Source organism: Anomaloglossus baeobatrachus, chromosome 9 (assembly GCF_048569485.1).
Source record: "Anomaloglossus baeobatrachus isolate aAnoBae1 chromosome 9, aAnoBae1.hap1, whole genome shotgun sequence".
Classification (NCBI taxonomy): domain Eukaryota; kingdom Metazoa; phylum Chordata; class Amphibia; order Anura; family Aromobatidae; genus Anomaloglossus; species Anomaloglossus baeobatrachus.
This window is the reverse complement of record NC_134361.1, coordinates 20,096,211-20,116,814: the sequence shown is the minus strand read 5'-3', so window position 1 is coordinate 20,116,814 and position 20,604 is coordinate 20,096,211. Positions and strand designations below refer to the sequence as shown.

The window sequence follows — 20,604 nt, the reverse complement described above, 5'->3', positions numbered from 1 at the left end:
CTTGACTTTGGGAAATAAAGTAAAAGATGTTTTCAGTCTTTCTGATAACAAACAGATCCTTTTGTACGGAGCAGTTTTAAAAAGTTTATTCTCTCCTCCGCAGGTCGACAGTCTCTTCAAGTCCTACAGCAGAAGAACCGGGTGACCAGCACAGGTAAGCCGGGAAAACGTGCAGCATCAATGGGTATTGTAGCCATATTAGAAGTACAACAACAATACACAATTGAACGTCTCCAAAGTCTCGGGCATTAAACACTCCTCAAAGGGCTTGGTGGATTGTTTTTAGGGTCCCGCTGTCCTTTTTAATAAGGCTGATTCCTGCAGTGTGTAAATCTTAAGGGTTGTTTTTTTTTGTTTTTAATAAATCTTCAATTTCATCTTCCTCCTGCCTCTGTCCCAGTGATTGACAGCCAGGACCCTCCTGAGGTCTGCACTTACCACAGATGTAATTTGCACAGTTACACTTGGAGAACTTGTTTCTTGCAGCAGATAATGTAAGAAACACTGATTACACAGTGACGGTGCTGCAGGAAGGCATGGGCCCCGGTTCATTAATAATGGCCATTTGCACTTACTCCTGCACACAGTTCATCAGGACTTAAGATGGGGCCAAATCTAGGCTCAGCAGTCTGATTACATTTGGACTTGTTATATGTGGCAGTGTATAGTAGGGTTCCTAAAATCCTCAGTGCTTGGAATGCGTTGAGTCATTTTGGTATTGATATCCAAATTCAGGGCCAGATGACCTATCCCATTATGTACAGTATATAGATTATATTTTTACATCTGGTGACAGATCCTCATTAATTTCACATTTAGCAAACTAACTTTTGTTTTGTCTTACAGCTCCTCCTGCTAAAGTCAAAGGCACATCAGCAGGTAAGCGCACATAAGATTATGCAACCTGATACTACTGTTGTGAGTCTCCTCCCCACTGATATAAACATAGTATTATAAGAGAATGTATTCTTCATCACACATGGAGCATTGCCTTCACGTCTCATTTATGGTAGAAAAGATGGCAAATAAGAATGGAGGGGTGTGGGTGATAAATACGGCAAGACTGAATTTATTTGAAAGGCCGCATCTAATAATCTATAAAGGTGTGAATATTTATGCATAATGGAATTATTTCTTTCCTCATCAATCAGCTCCTCCGGTGGCGGCTGCAGCAGCTGGCAAGAAACGCGCCGCCTGGGATCTGAAGGGACAAGTTAATGACATGAAGGACAAGGTCACTAATTACAAAGGCAAAGTTCAGTCATTGTCAGGTGAAAATGCCCGTCTCCAGACCACCAGGGAGCAACTACAGAAGCAACTGGAGCTTCTTACAAGCCAGAATTGTGATCTCAGCCAACAGCTATGGTGAATAGAGGCCTATATCTTACCTTACATCCTGTACCTTATCTTGGTATCCCCATTCCTAATAGGGTCTATCATTAAAAAGCTTCTCACATTTTGTGTTTTATGTCTTGTCTTTAGTTCATCAGAGTCCAAGCTGCAATCTGAGCAGAAGAAGTTGTTGCATTCGGAGAAGGAGGGGAATCGGCTCACTGAGCTTAGCCAAAGGCTGGAATCAGAACTGGCTACTGAGAAATGTGCGGTGAACGAGCTGAGAACAACTAATCAAAGCATGACACAGCAGCTAAAGGACAAGGAGGTGAGCTGAACTCATGTGTATTATTGTATACTTCACTTAAAGGGGTTGTTCACTGGTAGGACAACTCCTTCTCATTCCCCTTATTTGCCCCCGTTAAAATAAAGCTTGTATTCTCCGCCAGTGTTGGCACTCGTGTTCCCGAGGATCACGTGAGGTGGTGATGTCATGCGAATCCCGCACCCAAACAAAGCCGGCTTCTCTCCCTGACTTCAGCTGTATAAGTAATCGAAAAAGTAAGAGTTACAGCTGTTCAATCACTGCCTGTTAATTACTTATACATCCAAAGGCGGGGAGAGAGAAGCAGACGTTGATTGGGAACGCAAATGCCATGATTGCTGAAACTATGTCGGCGCGGGAGGTGAGTACATGTGTTTTGTTTTTTTTTTTTTTTGTTTGTTTTTTTTATTTAATGGGAGCAAACATAGGGTATGAGCAGGGTGTGCTCACTTAAGGCAGATTATTTTTTGGTCGCTGACCACTGTTTGGTTAAACCTTCATTTAGGGGCGGTTGATTTGCCTGGAGGGAGAGAACTCAAGGCTGCAGACCATGGTTAGAGAGCAAAGTGAGGAGATAAATGATCTGAAATGTCGTGTAACAGAAAAGGATACACAAATCTACACCCTGGAAACTGAACGCAGACGGTTACACAACACGGTGCAGGAGCTTAAGGTATGTGTCCCTGTACTGTCTGCAGACCATTCTACTCATATGTGATCTGTGTGACTTTATCAAACGTCTCTACTTTATCTGTTCCTTCCACTATAGGGAAACATTCGTGTCTTCTGCAGAGTCCGGCCTACCCTGCCCTCTGAGAAGACATCACCTGCAGGACACATTATCTTCCCACCTAATGATGAGAAGGCTATACTACTAACCAAGACAGAGGAGGTAGGCCTATCAGCCAAATTAGTCAACGGCATCTCAGTTTGACGTTACTGACTTTGTTTTTTTTTCAGTCTCACATTGGTCGGGATAAGAGTCAGGCTGTCAAATATGACTTTAATTTTGACTGCATCTTCCCACCTAACACCAGTCAGGCGGCCGTGTTTGAAGAGATCTCTTTGCTAGTTCAGGTGAGTGGCACATCCATGTTTTCTACCTGTCGCCTCACTCCATGTTTCCTCTGCTTACACTGAGCTTTCGCCCATGTAGTCGGCCCTTGATGGCTATCCTGTGTGCATTTTTGCATATGGTCAGACAGGCAGTGGGAAGACTTATACTATGGAGGGTCCAGAAAACCTATCAGTGGACACCATGGGAATGATACCCAGAGCTATCCGTCAGATCTTCACCTATGCAGATGAGCTGAAGTCTAAAGGCTGGCAGGTAAGTGTGATCTTACATTCTTCATGTCCTTCTACATGTATGTTTTCCTCCTCTTGTATCTGTGCCCTTCCTCTCCAGATGATAAGTATTGGTATCCATTTAGGTAACTAGGATTGCCCAGCAGTGGCGTTGTTTTTGAGTAAATGCACGTCACCTGTTCCCCCCTGATCAGCAATATTCCACCTATTTCTTATGAGGAGCTTCATTAACTCATTATATTTCTTAATCTTCCTAAGTACAAGTTCACGGCAAGTTTCCTTGAGATTTATAATGAGACCCTGAGAGATCTGCTGGTAAACCGACCAGAGAAGAAACATGAGTATGACATTCGGAAAGTCAGTTCATCCAGCAATGAAGTCTATGTCACCAATCTGCGTTATGTAGAGGTTTCCAGCGTTGAAGAGGTGAGGAGGATGAGTAACAGAACTGCGGATAGTTGTAGACTAGACCGGACATTATGTCATTACTTTTCACTAATTTGAGTGCATTTTTTTTTAGGTGCATGACCTTCTCCAAATGGCAAAAACAAACCGGTCTGTGGCAAAAACTGCCCTTAATGACCGGTCGTCTCGTAGCCACAGTGTGTTTCAACTGAAAATAGAGGGGGAGAACGGTCTGAGAGATGTCCGGACATCATGTAAGTCTGTGTTGTGCAGTATATCTGAGTATAGATGGCTTTGTCTGAGCTTCTACCAAGGCGGGGTGCGGAACTTCACCCAAACAACTAATCTCCCCAAAGTGTCCTGTACTTCATGTAATAAGTAACCAGGCAAGAAATCAAAGTTACTCTGTGTATGGACTGCCATGGCTGTCTCAAAATGTTACTTATGGGAGAATCCATCAGAAGAAATGTAAGAAAATCCTTCAGAAACCCCAATACAGTCTCCAGCTATAGAATTACTGGTATTTGTGATCTCTATAATATATACTGTGGATAAAATATCTGATGGCGTATATATATATTTAAATTTAATTATAAAATGTATTATTTCTATTTTATTTTTTTCAGGTTTAATATTTTTGACTTTGCTTTTGTTCTGTTTTTATAGCTGTCCTAAGCCTGATTGACCTTGCTGGGAGTGAGCGTCTGGACCGATCTCTGTCCACAGGGGATCGATTAAAGGAAACTCAGAGCATCAATACTTCTCTGTCCACATTGGGAATGGTTATCACTTCATTATGTAACAAGGTACTGACTCGTCTGTATGTTTGTTTTATCATGTTCCCTGAAATGATGTAATATTAAATGTTATTCACATGTAATGTGACATATTTGTTCCAATGGCAGGATGCCCATATACCGTATCGAAATAGTAAGCTGACGTACCTGCTGCAGAACAGCTTGGGAGGGAACTCAAAAGTGTAAGTCCTCTATTATTATGCCTTTCCCTCATCTTTACCCTCTGGAGTGCCTCTCCTGCACTCTGGCTATTTGAGGGATGCATTAAGAAATTATTATATATTCTTTTTCTTTGTCGCTCCATTGGGAGACCCAGACAATTGGGTGTATAGCTTCTGCCTCCGGAGGCCACACAAAGTATTACACTTTAAAAAGTGTAACCCCTCCCCTCTGCTATACACCCTCCCGTGCATCACGGGCCCATCAGTTTTTATGCTTTGTGTTGAAGGAGGCACACATGCACGCAAGCTCCACAAGTTAGTCGGCAGCAGCTGCTGACTATATCGGATGGAAGAAAAGAGGGCCCATTACAGGGCTCCCGGCATGCTCCCTTCTCACCCCACTCTGAGTCGGCGGTGCTGTTAAGGTTGAGGTACCCATTGCGGGTACACAGGCAGGAGCCACATGCCGTTTTCCTTCCCCATCCCTTACAGGGCTCTGGGTGAAGTGGGATCCTAAACGGTCTCCAGGCACTGGGACCGCGCTCCCTCCGCAGCCCCTGGGGGAATCTGCTGGACAGGAGCCCGGGTATCGTCAGGGACATGGCCCTGCTACTCTGAGGTACTCTGTGTCCCCTTGGGGACGGCGCATAGAGCGCCTGTTTGATACACGCTGCAGTAGCTGCTGGGTGTGTTGGTGCGCCGGGACTACCGCGCTGGCCGCGCTTGTTTGCCGGCCGCGCTTATAACTCGAGTCCCCGGCTTTTGCGGCCTAGTGCCGCATATTCCCGCCCCCGGGCCTGCCAGTCAGGAGTAAGGGCGGGACGCTGCACGGAACGTCAGCGCTGAGGGCAGGAGCATACTTTGTATCCTCCTCCCCCCTCACTGTGCACAGTGGGGCACCAGATTCCCGCACTTTTTAGTGCACGCCCATGTCTCCCTCTTCCTCACAGAACGCTAGCAGCCATTACTAGCAGCACGGCTGACGCTGAGGATCTTCAGAGACGAGCTCCAACAGCGCTGGGAGCCCAGGCAGGGAATCTGGTGGTCACACAAACGCTGAGGGCGGTCGGTAAGCAGCACCTGTTACTAGGTGCTTGCTCCCCTGGGTGCAGAAGTGTATATTTATATCCATATTTTGTATACATTTACTCTGTACGGCCGCACTGTTGCCTTGGCTATATACCCTCTCTGATTGCTCTAAAAGGAGACAACAGCATGTCGTCCGAAAAAAGCAAGGGTGCCAGGGCACAGGTTTACTTTGCAACCTGTACCTCATGTGCGGCTATGCTACCTGCAGGTTGCACCTATCCTCATTGTGGGCAATGCTCGGCCCCTGTGACACTCACTCAGCCGGAGCCTTTGCCACTGGTGGGACCCTCGGCCCAGGTGGAACAGTCGGCTGCCACTGTCCAGGTGACAGGGACAGAGTTTGCAGTATTTGCTGACAAACTTTCGGAGTCTATGGATAGATGGTCTGCTAAGATTCTAGAGACTTTGCAGTCCAGACTAGTAACACAGATCCCGGGCACTGTTGAATCATTGTCCCCAGGCCCCCCTAGGTTGGAGCAGCAAAGTGCTCCTGGGGCGACTCATAGCTCCCACGGTGAGGAATATGACACGGACCGCAGTCCCAGGCCAGCTAAGCGGGCTCGCCGGGAGCTTCCCTCGACTTCATCACAGTGTTCAGGGTCTCAGCATGAGGAATCTCTGGAAGATGAAGCGGAGGTGGCAGATCAGGGCTCTGATTCTGACGCCGCTCTCAACCTTGATACACCTGAAGGGGACGCCATAGTAAATGACCTTATAGCGTCCATCAATCAGGTGTTAGATCTTTCTCCTCCAACTCCTCAGATTGAGGAGTCAGCTTCTCAGCAGGAGAAATTCCATTTTAGGTTTCCTAAACGAGCACGGAGTGCATTTCTTGATCACTCCGACTTCAGAGATACAGTCCAGAAACACCGAGCTTTTCCAGATAAGCGCTTTACTAAGCGCCTTAATGACACACGTTATCCCTTTCCCCCTGACGTAGTCAAGGGTTGGGCTCAGTGTCCCAAGGTGGATCCTCCAGTCTCCAGACTGGCGGCTAGATCCATAGTTCCAGTGGCAGATGGTGCATCACTCAAGGATGCCACTGACGGGCAGATAGAGCTCCTGATGAAATCCATCTATGAGGCTATAGGCGCGTCTTTTGCTCCGGCATTTGCAGCCGTATGGGCACTCCAAGCTATCTCAGCTTGTCAGTCTGAGATTAATGCAGTTACACGTGCCTCTACTCCACAGGTTGTGTCCTTAACCTCTCAGGCGTCGGCGTTTGCGTCCTACGCCATGAATGCTGTCCTGGACTCTGCGAGCCGTACGGCGGTAGCATCCGCCAATTCGGTGGCAGTCCGCAGGGCTATGTGGCTACGTGAATGGAAGGCAGACTCTGCTTACAAGAAGTTGTTAACCGGTTTGCCATTTTCTGGCGACCGCCTGTTTGGCGAGCAATTGGATGAAATCATTAAACAATCCAAGGGAAAGGAATCGTCCTTGCCCCAGTCCAAACCCAACAGACCTCCACAAAGGAAGGTACAATCGAGATTTCGGTCCTTTCGGACCTCAGCCAAATCTCAATTCTCCTCGTCCAACAGGCCACAGAAGGGTCAGAGGAACCCTGACTCATGGCGGTCTAAGTCACGTCCTAAAAAGACCGCCGGAGGAACCGCTCCCAAAGCGGCCTCCTCATGACTTTCGGCCTCCCCAAACCGCATCCTCGGTCGGTGGCAGGCTCTCCCGCTTTTGCGACGCCTGGTTGCCACATGTCCAAGACCGATGGGTGAGAGACATTCTGTCTCACGGTTACAGGATAGAATTCCGCTCTCGTCCTCCGACTCGTTTCTTCAGAACATCTCCGCCCCCCGAGCGAGCCGATGCTCTTCTTCAGGCGGTGAGCACTCTGAAAACAGAAGGAGTGGTGATCCCGGTTCCCCTTCAGCAATGGGGTCAAGGTTTCTACTCCAACTTGTTTGTAGTGCCAAAAAAGGACGGATCTTTCCGTCCCGTCCTGGACCTCAAGCTGCTCAACAAACATGTGAACGCCAGGCGGTTCCGGATGGAATCCCTCCGCTCCGTCATCGCCTCGATGTCCCAAGGAGACTTCCTAGCATCAATCGACATCAGAGATGCTTATCTCCACATGCCGATTGCACCAGAGCATCAGCGCTTCCTGCGTTTCGCCATCGGGGACGAACACTTTCAGTTCGTGGCGCTGCCCTTTGGCCTGGCGACAGCCCCTCGGGTCTTCACCAAGGTCATGGCAACAGTGGTAGCGGTCCTGCACTCGCAGGGACACTCGGTGATCCCTTACTTAGACGATCTCCTGGTCAAGGCCCCCTCTCAGGTGGCATGCCAACACAGCCTGAACATTGCTCTGGAGACTCTCCAGAGATTCGGGTGGATCATCAATTTCCCAAAGTCAAAATTGACTCCGACCCAATCGCTGACATATCTCGGGATGGAGTTTCACACTCTCTCAGCGATAGTGAAACTTCCGCTGGACAAACAACGTTCACTACGGACAGGGGTGCAATCTCTCCTTCGAGCCCAGTCGCACCCCTTGAGATGCCTCATGCACTTCCTAGGGAAGATGGTGGCGGCAATGGAGGCAGTTCCATTTGCGCAGTTTCATCTGCGTCCACTTCAATGGGACATTCTCCGAAAATGGGACAGGAAGTCGACGTCTCTCGACAGGAACGTCTCCCTGTCTCGGGCAGCCAAGGCCTCTCTTCAGTGGTGGCTTCTTCCCACGTCTTTGTCGAAGGGGAAATCATTTCTGCCCCCATCCTGGGCGGTGGTCACGACGGATGCGAGTCTGTCAGGGTGGGGAGCGGTCTTCCTCCACCACAGGGCTCGGGGTACCTGGACTCAGCCAGAGTCCTCCCTGCAGATCAATGTTCTGGAGATAAGGGCAGTGTATCTAGCCCTAAAGGCGTTCCAGCCGTGGCTGGAAGGCAGGCAGATCCGAATTCAGTCGGACAACGCCACGGCAGTGGCATACATAAACCACCAAGGCGGCACACGCAGTCGGCAAGCCTTCCAGGAAGTTCGGCGGATTCTGCTGTGGGTGGAAGCCACAGCCTCCACCATATCCGCAGTTCACATCCCGGGCGTAGAAAACTGGGAAGCAGACTTTCTCAGTCGCCAGGGCATGGATGCAGGGGAATGGTCTCTTCACCCAGAAGTGTTTCAAGAGATCTGTTGCCGCTGGGGGAAGCCGGACGTCGACCTAATGGCGTCCCGGCACAACAACAAGGTCCCGGCATTCATGGCACGGTCTCAAGATCACAAAGCTCTGGCAGCAGACGCATTAGTTCAGGATTGGTCGCAGTTTCGACTGCCTTATGTATTTCCTCCTCTGGCCCTACTGCCCAGAGTATTATGCAAGATCAGGTCCGACTGCAGCCGCGCCATCCTCATCGCCCCAGACTGGCCGAGGAGGTCGTGGTACCCAGATCTGTGGCATCTCACGGTGGGTCAACCGTGGGCACTGCCAGACCGTCCAGACTTACTGTCTCAAGGGCCATTTTTCCATCTGAATTCTGCGGCCCTCAACCTGACTGTGTGGCCATTGAGTCCTGGATCCTAGCGTCTTCAGGGTTATCTCAAGAGGTCATTGCCACTATGAGACAGGCCAGGAAACCAACGTCCGCCAAGATCTACCACAGGACGTGGAGAATCTTCTTATCCTGGTGCTCTGATCAGGGTTTTTCTCCCTGGCCATTTGCATTGCCCACTTTTCTGTCCTTCCTTCAATCCGGACTGGAAAAGGGTTTGTCTCTCGGCTCCCTTAAGGGACAAGTATCGGCGCTATCCGTGTTTTTTCAAAAGCGTCTAGCCAGGCTTCCGCAGGTCCGCACGTTCCTGCAGGGAGTTTGTCACATAGTCCCTCCTTACAAGCGTCCGCTAGAACCTTGGGATCTGAACAGGGTGCTAACGGCTCTTCAGAAACCACCTTTCGAGCCAATGAGAGAGATTTCTCTTTCACGCCTTTCACAAAAGGTGGTCTTCCTAGTGGCAGTCACATCACTTCGGAGAGTGTCGGAGCTGGCTGCACTGTCATGCAAAGCCCCCTTTCTGGTGTTCCACCAGGACAAGGTGGTTCTGCGTCCGGTTCCGGAATTTCTCCCTAAGGTGGTATCCCCTTTTCATCTTAATCAGGATATCTCCTTACCTTCTTTTTGCCCTCATCCAGTTCACCAATGTGAAAAGGATTTGCACTTGTTAGATCTCGTGAGAGCACTCAGGCTCTACATTTCACGCACGGCGCCCCTGCGCCGTTCTGATGCACTCTTTGTCCTTGTCGCTGGCCAGCGTAAGGGGTCGCAGGCTTCCAAGTCAACCTTGGCTAGATGGATCAAGGAACCGATTCTTGAAGCCTACCGTTCCTCTGGGCTTCCGATTCCTTCAGGGCTGAAAGCCCATTCTACCAGAGCCGTAGGTGCGTCCTGGGCATTGCAGCACCAGGCTACGGCTCAGCAGGTGTGTCAGGCGGCTACCTGGTCGAGTCTGCACACTTTTACAAAACACTATCAGGTGCATGCATATGCTTCGGCAGATGCCGCCCTAGGTAGGCGAGTCCTTCAGGCGGCAGTTGCACACCTGTAAGAAGAGGCCGTTTTTTCGGCTCTTTTTATCGAGGTATTCTTTTACCCACCCAGGGATTGCTTTTGGACATCCCAATTGTCTGGGTCTCCCAATGGAGCGACAAAGAAGGGAATTTTGTTTACTTACCGTAAATTCCTTTTCTTCTAGCTCCTATTGGGAGACCCAGCACCCGCCCCTGTTCCCTTCGGGCTGTTGTTCTTTTGTGTACACATGTTGTTCATGTTGAATTGTTCTTTTGGTTCATGGTTTCAGTTCTCCGAACATCCTTCGGATTGAATTTACCTTAGACCAATTTATAAGTTTCCTCCTTCCTGCTTTGGCATCAAAACTGATGGGCCCGTGATGCACGGGAGGGTGTATAGGCAGAGGGGAGGGGTTACACTTTTTAAAGTGTAATTACTTTGTGTGGCCTCCGGAGGCAGAAGCTATACACCCAATTGTCTGGGTCTCCCAATAGGAGCTAGAAGAAAAGGAATTTACGGTAAGTAAACAAAATTCCCTTCATTGTACTGTAAAGACCCCGTGCACATTATATACCGTATTTTTCATTTTATTAGATGCATCGGATTATAAGACGCACCCCAAATTTAGAGAGAGAGGAAAAAAAAAATAGGGTCCCTCTTATACTCCGGTGTTGTCTTACCGGAGGCGGGCAGCAGTGGTGGTGAAGCGGGGTCACAGGAGGCAGAGGTTGTGCTGGCAGCGGCGGGTCCATGGTGACAGGGGTAGTCAGTGGTGGCAGCGGCGGGGCAGTGGCGGCGGGTCAGTGGTTGAGCAGGCCGATGCAGAGCTCCATCTGCACACGCGCTGACTCACGACGCCATCATTTTGAAACCGGGACCGTGGACACCCGCCGCACAGTCACTGCAGTCCGCACACCCACCCACACGCACAGAGTGGCAGCCAGCAGGCCGCTCGGCCGCCCGCCCACCCTGCACAGAGAGGCAGCTAGCCGCCAGGACATAGAGGCAGCAGGGACTCGGCCAGCCGCCCCCCCAGACAGGCCCCCGGTAAGCTATATATGGATTTTAAGATGCACCCCTCATTTTCCTCCCAAATTTTTGGGAGGAAAAGTGCATCTTATAATCCGAAAGAAGGGAATTTTGTTACTTACCGTAAATTCCTTTTCTTCTAGCTCTTATTGGGAGACCCAGACGATTGGGTGTATAGCACTGCCTCCGGAGGCCACACAAAGCAATTACACTAAAAAGTGTAAGGCCCCTCCCCTTCTGGCTATACACCCCCAGTGGGATCACTGGCTCACCAGTTTTAGTGCAAAAGCAAGAAGGAGGAAAGCCAATAACTGGTTTAAACAAATTCACTCCGAGTAACATCGGAGAACTGAAAACCGTTCAACATGAACAACATGTGTACCCGCAAACAAACCAAAAATCCCGAAGGACAACAGGGCGGGTGCTGGGTCTCCCAATAAGAGCTAGAAGAAAAGGAATTTACGGTAAGTAACAAAATTCCCTTCTTCTTCGGCGCTCTATTGGGAGACCCAGACGATTGGGACGTCCAAAAGCTGTCCCTGGGTGGGTAAAGAAATACCTCATGTTAGAGCTGCAAGACAGCCCTCCCCTACGGGGAGGCAACTGCCGCCTGCAGGACTCTTCTACCTAGGCTGGCGTCCGCCGAAGCATAGGTATGCACCTGATAATGTTTGGTGAAAGTGTGCAGACTCGACCAGGTAGCTGCCTGGCACACCTGTTGAGCCGTAGCCTGGTGTCGTAATGCCCAGGATGCACCCACGGCTCTGGTAGAATGGGCCTTCAGCCCTGACGGAACCGGAAGCCCAGCAGAACGGTAGGCTTCAAGTATTGGTTCTTTGATCCATCGAGCCAGGGTGGCCTTAGAAGCCTGCGACCCTTTGCGCTTACCAGCGACAAGGACAAAGAGTGCATCCGAACGGCGCAAGGGCGCCGTGCGGGAAATGTAGATTCTGAGTGCTCTCACCAGATCTAACAAATGTAAATCCTTCTCATACCGATGAACTGCATGAGGACAAAACGAAGGCAAAGAGATATCCTGATTAAGATGAAAAGAGGATACCACCTTCGGGAGAAACTCCTGAATGGGGCGCAGCACTACCTTGTCCTGGTGGAAGACCAGGAAGGGAGCCTTGGATGACAGCGCTGCTAGCTCAGACACTCTCCGAAGAGACGTGATCGCTACCAGAAAAGCCACTTTCTGTGACAGCCTAGAAAGTGAAACCTCCCTCAGAGGCTCGAAGGGCGGCTTCTGGAGGGCAACTAGTACCCTGTTCAGATCCCATGGATCTAACGGCCGCTTGTACGGGGGTACGATATGGCAAACCCCCTGTAGGAACGTGCGCACCTTAGGAAGGCGTGCCAAACGCCTCTGAAAAAAGACGGATAGCGCCGAGACCTGACCTTTAAGGGAGCCGAGCGACAAACCTTTTTCTAACCCAGATTGCAGGAAAGAAAGAAAGGTAGGCAATGCAAATGGCCAGGGAGACACTCCCTGAGCAGAGCACCAGGATAAGAATATCCTCCACGTTCTGTGGTAGATCTTAGCGGACGTGGGCTTCCTAGCCTGTCTCATGGTGGCAACGACCCCTTGGGACAATCCTGAAGACGCTAGGATCCAGGACTCAATGGCCACACAGTCAGGTTCAGGGCCGCAGAATTCCGATGGAAAAACGGCCCTTGGGACAGTAAGTCTGGTCGGTCTGGTAGTGCCCACGGTTGGCCGACCGTGAGCTGCCACAGATCCGGGTACCACGCCCTCCTCGGCCAGTCTGGGGCGACAAGTATGACGCGGCTGCAATCGGATCTGATCTTGCGTAGCACTCTGGGCAAGAGTGCCAGAGGTGGAAACACATAAGGGAGCCGGAACTGCGACCAATCTTGCACTAGGGCGTCTGCCGCCAGCGCTCTTTGATCGCGAGACCGTGCCATGAAGGTTGGGACCTTGTTGTTGTGCCGTGACGCCATTAGATCGACGTCCGGCACCCCCCAGCGGTGACAGATTTCCTGAAACACGTCTGGGTGAAGGGACCATTCCCCTGCGTCCATGCCCTGGCGACTGAGGAAGTCTGCTTCCCAGTTTTCTACGCCGGGGATGTGAACTGCGGATATGGTGGAAGCTGTGGCTTCCACCCACATCAGAATCCGCTGGACTTCCTGGAAGGCTTGCCGACTGCGTGTCCCCCCTTGGTGGTTGATGTATGCCACCGCTGTGGAGTTGTCCGACTGAATTCGGATCTGCCTTCCTTCCAGCCACTGCTGGAAGGCTAGTAGGGCAAGATACACTGCTCTGATTTCCAGAACATTGATCTGAAGGGTGGACTCCTGCTGGGTCCACATACCCTGAGCCCTGTGGTGGAGAAATACTGCTCCCCACCCTGACAGACTCGCGTCTGTCGTGACCACCGCCCAGGATGGGGGTAGGAAGGATCTTCCCTGTGATAATGAGGTGGGAAGAAGCCACCACTGCAGAGAGTCCTTGGCCGTCTGGGAAAGGGAGACTTTCCTGTCCAGGGATGTTGACTTCCCGTCCCATTGGCGGAGAATGTCCCATTGAAGTGGGCGCAGATGAAACTGCGCAAACGGAACCGCTTCCATTGCCGCCACCATCTTCCCGAGGAAGTGCATGAGGCGTCTTAAGGAGTGCGACTGACTTTGAAGGAGAGCCTGCACCCCAGTCTGCAGTGACCTCTGCTTGTCCAGCGGAAGCTTCACTATCGCTGAGAGAGTATGAAACTCCATGCCAAGATACGTTAGTGATTGGGTCGGTGACAGATTTGACTTTGAGAAGTTGATGATCCACCCGAACGTCTGGAGAGTCTCCAGTGCAACAGTCAAGCTGAGTTGGCATGCCTCTTGAGAGGGTGCCTTGATCAGTAGATCGTCCAAGTAAGGGATCACAGTAGACCTCGTTCCTGAATAGGAACAGGGACCACCACTCCTTCTGCTCTTAGAGAATTCACTGCCTGCAGAAGGGCATCTGCTCGGTCGGGATGTGGGGAAGTTCTGAAGAACCGAGGCGGAGGACGAGAACTGAACTCTATCCTGTACCCGTGAGACAAAATGTCTGTTACCCACCGGTCTTTGACCTGTGGCAGCCAAATGTCGCAAAAGCGGGAGAGCCTGCCACCGACCGAGGATGCGGAGGGAGGCGGCCGAAAGTCATGAGGCAGCCGCCTTGGAAGCGGTACCTCCGGTTGCTTTCTTGGGGCGTGAGTGAGCCCGCCATGAATCAGAGCTCCTTTGCTCTTTCTGAGTCCCTTTGGACGAGGAGAATTGGGGCTTGCCCGAGCCTCGAAAGGACCGAAACTTTGACTGCCACTTCCTCTGTTGAGGTTTGCTGGATCTGGGCTGGGGTAAGGAAGAGTCCTTACCTTTGGACTGTTTGATGATTTCCGCCAATTGCTCACCAAACAGTCTGTCTCCAGATAATGGCAAGCTGGTTAAACATTTTTTAGAAGCAGAATCTGCTTTCCATTCCTTTAACCACAAGGCTCTGCGCAAAACTACAGAGTTGGCAGAAGCCATTGAGGTACGGCTCGTAGAGTCCAGTACCGCATTGATAGCGTAGGTCGCAAACGCAGACATTTGCGTAGTTAGGGACGCCACTTGCGGCACTGCTGGACGTATGAGAGAGTCCACCTGTGCCAGACCAGCTGAAATAGCTTGGAGCGCCCACACGGCCGCGAATGCTGGAGCAAACGACGCGCCGATAGCTTCATAGACAGATTTCAACCAAAGGTCCATCTGTCTGTCATTGGCATCTTTAAGTGAAGCCCCATCCTCCACTGCAACTATGGATCTAGCTGCAAGCCTGGATATTGGAGGGTCCACTTTTGGACACTGGGTCCAGCGTTTGACCACGTCAGGGGGAAAAGGATACCGTGTATCCTTAAGGCGTTTAGAAAAACGCTTGTCCGGATAAGTATTATGTTTCTGGATGGATTCTCTGAAGTCAGAGTGGTCCAGAAAAGTACTCAATTTACGCTTGGGATACAGGAAATGGAATTTCTTTTTCGCTCCTAATTGGGAGACCCAGACAATTGGGTGTATAGCTATTGCCTCCGGAGGCCACACAAAGTATTACACTTAAAAGTGTAAGGCCCCTCCCCTTCTGGCTATACACCCCCAGTGGGATCACTGGCTCACCAGTTTTGTGCTTTGTGCGAAGGAGGCAACACATCCACGCATAGCTCCACTGTTTAGTCAGCAGCAGCTGCTGACTATGTCGGATGGAAGAAAAGAGGGCCCATACAGGGCTCCCAGCATGCTCCCTTCTCACCCCACTTCATGTCGGAGGTGTTTGTTAAGGTTGAGGTACCCATTGCGGGTACGGAGGCTGGAGCCCACATGCTGCTTCCTTCCCCATCCCTTTTTACAGGGCTCTGGGTGAAGTGGGATTCTATCGGTCTCCAGGCACTGAGACCGTGCTCCATCCACAGCCCCTGGTATCTGCTGGACATGGAGCGGAGTATCTTCAGGGACATGGCCCTGCTACATGGAGGTACTCTGTGTCCCTGTGGGGACCGCGCAGACACACGGCAGCACTGCTGGGTGTGTTAGTGCGCCAGGGACAGCGGCGCTGTCCGCACTAGTGCCATCGCACACCACAGCGTTGCTGGGTGTGTTAGTGTATTGGGTGACTACTGCGCTAACCGCCGCTGCCATTTTTATTTAAGGCGCCGCTGGGATTTGTGGTGCGCCGGGGACTTCCGCGCCGGCCAGCACTGATATGCCGGCCGCGCTTATTAACTCGAGTCCCCGGCTTCTGGGCCTAGTCTCCCTTCGTTACCGCCCACAGGCCTGACAGTCAGGGTAGGGGCGTGACGCTGCATAGCACAGCAGCGCTGAGAGCTGGAGTATGTTTTGCATACTCCACCCCTCTCACTGTGTGCACTGTGAAACCGGATTCCCGCACTTTCTCAGGCACGCCCACGGCTTCCTTCTCTACAAGGACGCCGGCAGCCATTAGTGTCAGTTTCTGTACGATACAGAGACAAGTGTGGAAGACCCTGGCATTCTGATAGTCACACAATCGCTGCAACAGGCGTTAAGCAGCACCTGTGGTGCTAACCCCACTAGTGCAGAAGTGCACTTATAGATATGCTTGTACTATATACATTGCACTGTTTGGTCGCACGTTGTATATACCCTCCTGGATTGTGCGGAGGAGTTATCAGCATATTCTCTGTGTAAAACAAAGGTGCAGAACCACATGTTTTTCTATGCAGCCGGTACAGCATGTACGGCTATACGGCCGGCAGGTTACATAGACCCCCATTATATCCAACTCAGCCGGAGTCTCTGCTAATGGCCAGAGGATGAGGACGGTGTCTGCAGTATTTACTGACAGATTTTCTGAGACTATGGCTATGATACTAGAAGCCTAGCAGTCCGGACATGTCTCTCACAACATGGGCACTGTTGAATCATTGATCCATGGCCCCCCTCAGTGTGAACAACTAACAGCTCCGGGAATGTCACACGCATCCCAGAGTCACGGCTCTGCACAGACGTCAGTCCCAGACAGCCTAAGCGGGCTCACTATGAGCGGCCCTCGGTTTCATCAGGGTCCTAGCAGAAGGACTCTCTGTGTAATGAGGCGGAAGTAGCGGCTCAGGATTCTGATCCTGAGACCGCTCTCAATCTGGATACACCTAATGGTGACGCCATAGTGAATAATCTTTTAGCGTCCATCAATAGAATGTTGGTTATTTCTCACCCAGCTCCTCCAGTGGAGGAGTCAGCTTCACGTATTTTTCTGGACCACTCTGCCTTCAGAGAGGCAGTCCAGGAACACCACACTTATCCAGATATGCGCTTCTCCAAACGGCTTAGGATACACGTTATCCCTGCCCCCTGACGTGATCAAGGACTGGACCCAGTGTCCCAAGCGGCATCCTCCAATCTCCAGGCTTGTAGCTAGATCCATAGTTGCAGTGGGAGATGGAGCTGCACTTAAAGATGCCACTGACAGACAGATGGATCTCTGGTCTAAATCCATCTATGAGACTGTCGGCGCACCGTTGGCTCCAGCATTCTCACCCTTGGGGCACTCCAAGCTATTTCAGCTTGTCTTACACAGATTGACACGGTTACACGTACATCTGTGCCGCAGGTGGCATCCTTAACCTCTCAAATGTCTGCATTTGTTTCTTACGCGATTCAGGTTGCCCTAGACTCTGCGAACCGTACGGCAGTAGCCTCCGCTGCTCCGTGTTTTTAAGCAGAGCCTGGTCTGCTCGTTAAGTGAAGGGAAGGCAGATTCTGCTTCCAAAAAAGGTTGCTTAACCAGTTGCCTTTTTCTGCTGACCGACTGTTTGGTGAGCGTTTGGATGTAACCATTAAACAGTCCAGGGGTAAGGATTCATCCTTTCCTCAGCCCGGACACAACAAACCCCAACAGAGCAGGAGGCAGTCGTGGTTTCGGTCTTTTCGAGGCTCGGGCAGGTCCCATTTTTCCTCGTCCAATGTGGACTCAAAAGGATCAGAGGAGCTCAGATTCTTGGCGGGCTCAGTCACGCCCAAAAAAGAGACAGTCTGAAAACCCGCTTCCAAGGCGGCTTCCTCATGACTTGCGGCCTCCTCTCTCCGCATCCTCGGTCGGTAGCAGGCTCACCCGCCTTGGCGATATTTAGCTGCCATAGGTCAATGACCGTTGGGTGTGAGACATTCTGTCTCACGGGTACAGGATAGAGCTCACTTCTCGTCCTCCAACTCGATTCTTCAGAACTTCTCCACCTCCCGGCCGAGCCGCTGCTCTTCTGCAAACAGGGTGCACTCTATAGGCAGAAAGAGTGATGACCCCCGTTCCTCTTCAGGAACAAGGTCACGGTTTTTACCCCAAATTATTTGCGGTGCCTATAAGAACGGGCCGTTCCGTCCCGTTCTGGATCTAAAACTGCTCAGCAAGCTCGTGGACACCAGGCGGTTCCGGATGGAATCCCTCCGCCATGTCATCGCCTCAATGTCCCAAGGAGATTTCCTAGCATCATTAGGCATCAAGGATGCTTATCCACACGTGCCGATTGATCCAGAGCACTAGCGTTTCTACGCTTCGTTATAGGAGACGAACACCTTCTGTTCGTAGCTCTACCTTCCGGCTAGCGACAATCCCACTGGTCTTCGCCAAGGTCAGGGCAGCAGTAGTCACAGTCCTGCACTCTCAGGGTCACTCTGTGATCCCATATTTAGACGATCTACTTGTCAAGGCACTCTCTTAGGAAACATGCCGACACTGCCCGAACGTTGCGCTGGAGACTCTCTAGAGTTTTGGGTGGATCATCAACTTTTTGAAGTCAGATCCGACCCTATCGCTAACATATCTAGGCATGGAGTTTCATACTCTCTCAGCGATAGTGAAGCTTCCGCTAGACAAACAGCATTCACTACGGGCTGCAATCTCTTCTTTAAGAACCAGTCGCACACATTGAGACGCCTCATGCACTTCCTACGTAAGATGGTAGCAATGGAGGCAGTTCTTTTCGCGCAGTTTCATCTGCGTCCACTACAATGTGACATTCTCCGCCAATGGGACGGGGAGTCGACCTCCCTCAACAGAGTCGTCTTTCTTTCTCAGGCGGCCAAGGAATCTCTACGGTGGTGGCTTCTTCCCACCTCATGGTCAAAAAGAAGGTCCTTCCTATCCCCATCCTGGGCGATAGTTACGACAGACGCGAGTCTATCAGGGTGGGGAGCAGTTTTTCTCCACCACAGCGCTCAGGGTACGTGGACTCAGCAAGAGTCCACCCTTCAGATCAATGTTCTTGAACACAGAGCAGTGTATCTTGCCCTACAAACCTTCCAACAGCAGCTGGACAGCAAGCAAATCCGACTTCAGTCGGACAACTCCACAGCGGTGGCATACATCAACCACCAAGGAAGAACGCGCAACCGGCAAGCCTTCCAGGAAGTCCGGCAGGTTCTGATGTGGGTGGAAGACACGGCATCCACCATATCCACAGTTCACATCCCAGGCGTGGAAAACTAGGAAGCTGACTTCCTAAGTCGCCGGGGTGTGGCCGAAAGGGTATGGTCTCTTCACCCGGACGGGTTTCAGGAGATCTGGCGCCGCTGACAGAGGCCGGACGTCGATCTAATGGCGTCACGGCACAACAACAATGTGCCAACTTCATGGCACGGTTTCACAATCATCGAGCTCTGGCGGCAGACGCCTTAGTTCAGCATTGGTCGCAGTTCCAGCTACCTTATGTGCCACCTCTGGCATTGTTGCCCAGAGTGCTGCGCTAGATCAGGACCGACTGCGGCCGCGCCATCCTCGTCGCTACAGATTGGCCGAGGATGTTGTGGTTCCCGGTTCTGTGGTGCCTCACGGTAGGCTAACCGGGGGCACTACCAGACCAATCGGACTGGCTGTCTCAAGGGCCATTCTTCCATTTGAATTCTACGGCCCTCAACCTGATGGTGTGGCATTGAGTCCTGGAACCTAGTGTCGTCAGGATTACCTCAGGACGTGGTTGCCACCATGAGAGAGGCTAGCATACCAACGTCCGCCAAGATTGACCACAGGACGTGGAAGATATTCTTATCTCGGTGCTCGGCGCAGGGTGTTTCTCCCTGGCCGGTTGCATCGTCTATGTTTCCTTCCTTCCTGCAATCTAGGTTGGAAAAAGGGTTGTCGCTCAGTTCCCTTTAGGGACAAGTCTCAGCGCTATCTGTATTTTTTCAGAAACGACTTCCTCAGGTACGCACGTTCCTACGGGGAGTTTGTCGTCTCAGCACTCCGTACAAGCGGCCGTTAGAGTCCTGGGATCTGAACAAGGTTCTAATTGCTCTCCAGATGCCGCCTTTCGAGCCTTTGGAAGAGGTCTCCCTTCCCGCTTTTCTCGGGAAGTGGCCTTCTAGTAACGGTCTCGTCTCTTAGGAGAGTTTCCGAGCTAGCAACGCTCTCATACAAATCTCCCTTCCTGGTCCTTCACCAGGACAGGGTAGTTCTGCGTCCGATTCCGGAATTTCTCCCTAAGGTGGTATCCCACTTTCATATCAATCAGGATATCACCTCACCTTCTTTGTGTCCTCGTCCAGTCCATCAATTTCAGAAGGATTTGCATCTGTTGGTTCTGGTGAGAGCACTCAGGTTCTTCTTCCCGCATGGCGCTCCTGCGCCACCCGGATGCACTCTTTGTCCTTGTCGCTGGTCGGCGTAAACAGTCGCAAGCTTCTGAATCCACCCTGGCTCGGGGGATCGAGGAACCAATTCTTGAAACCTACAGTTATACTGGGCTTCTGGTTCTCTCAAGGCTGAAGGCCCATTCTACCAGAGCCGTGGGTGCATCCTGGGCATTACGGCACCAGGCTACGGCTCAGCAGGTGTGTCAGGCACCTACCTGATTGAGTCTGCATACTTTTACCAAGCATTTTCAGGTGCATACCTACGCTTCGGCAGACGCCAGCCTAGGTAGATAAGTCCTTCAGGCGGCGATTGCCCACCTGTAGGAAAGGGCTGTTTGACGGCCCTATCACGAGGTATTCTTTTACCCACCCAGGGACTGCTTTTGGACGTCCCAATTGTCTGGGTCTCCCAATTAGGAGCGAAAAAGAAGAAGGGAATTTTGTTTACTTACCGTAAATTCCTTTTCTTCTAGCTCCAATTGGGAGACCCAGCACCCGCCCTGTTTTCTCGG

The 20,604-nt window shown here is 51.2% G+C and overlaps 1 protein-coding gene across 1 annotated transcript in view; it reads left to right on the top strand.

The window, feature by feature from the left end:
* KIFC1 (kinesin family member C1) overlaps window positions 1–20,604 on the top strand; it is a 52,918-nt gene that overhangs the window by 28,975 nt on the left and 3,339 nt on the right. Inside the window, exons 2-13 of the mRNA XM_075324781.1 lie at window positions 104–154; window positions 847–879; window positions 1,152–1,365; window positions 1,483–1,660; window positions 2,163–2,330; window positions 2,427–2,549; window positions 2,618–2,734; window positions 2,814–2,987; window positions 3,224–3,391; window positions 3,486–3,624; window positions 4,037–4,176; window positions 4,276–4,349. Of these exons, the coding sequence (XP_075180896.1) occupies window positions 104–154; window positions 847–879; window positions 1,152–1,365; window positions 1,483–1,660; window positions 2,163–2,330; window positions 2,427–2,549; window positions 2,618–2,734; window positions 2,814–2,987; window positions 3,224–3,391; window positions 3,486–3,624; window positions 4,037–4,176; window positions 4,276–4,349 (1,579 nt within the window). The remainder of the gene's footprint in view (window positions 1–103; window positions 155–846; window positions 880–1,151; window positions 1,366–1,482; window positions 1,661–2,162; window positions 2,331–2,426; window positions 2,550–2,617; window positions 2,735–2,813; window positions 2,988–3,223; window positions 3,392–3,485; window positions 3,625–4,036; window positions 4,177–4,275; window positions 4,350–20,604) is intronic.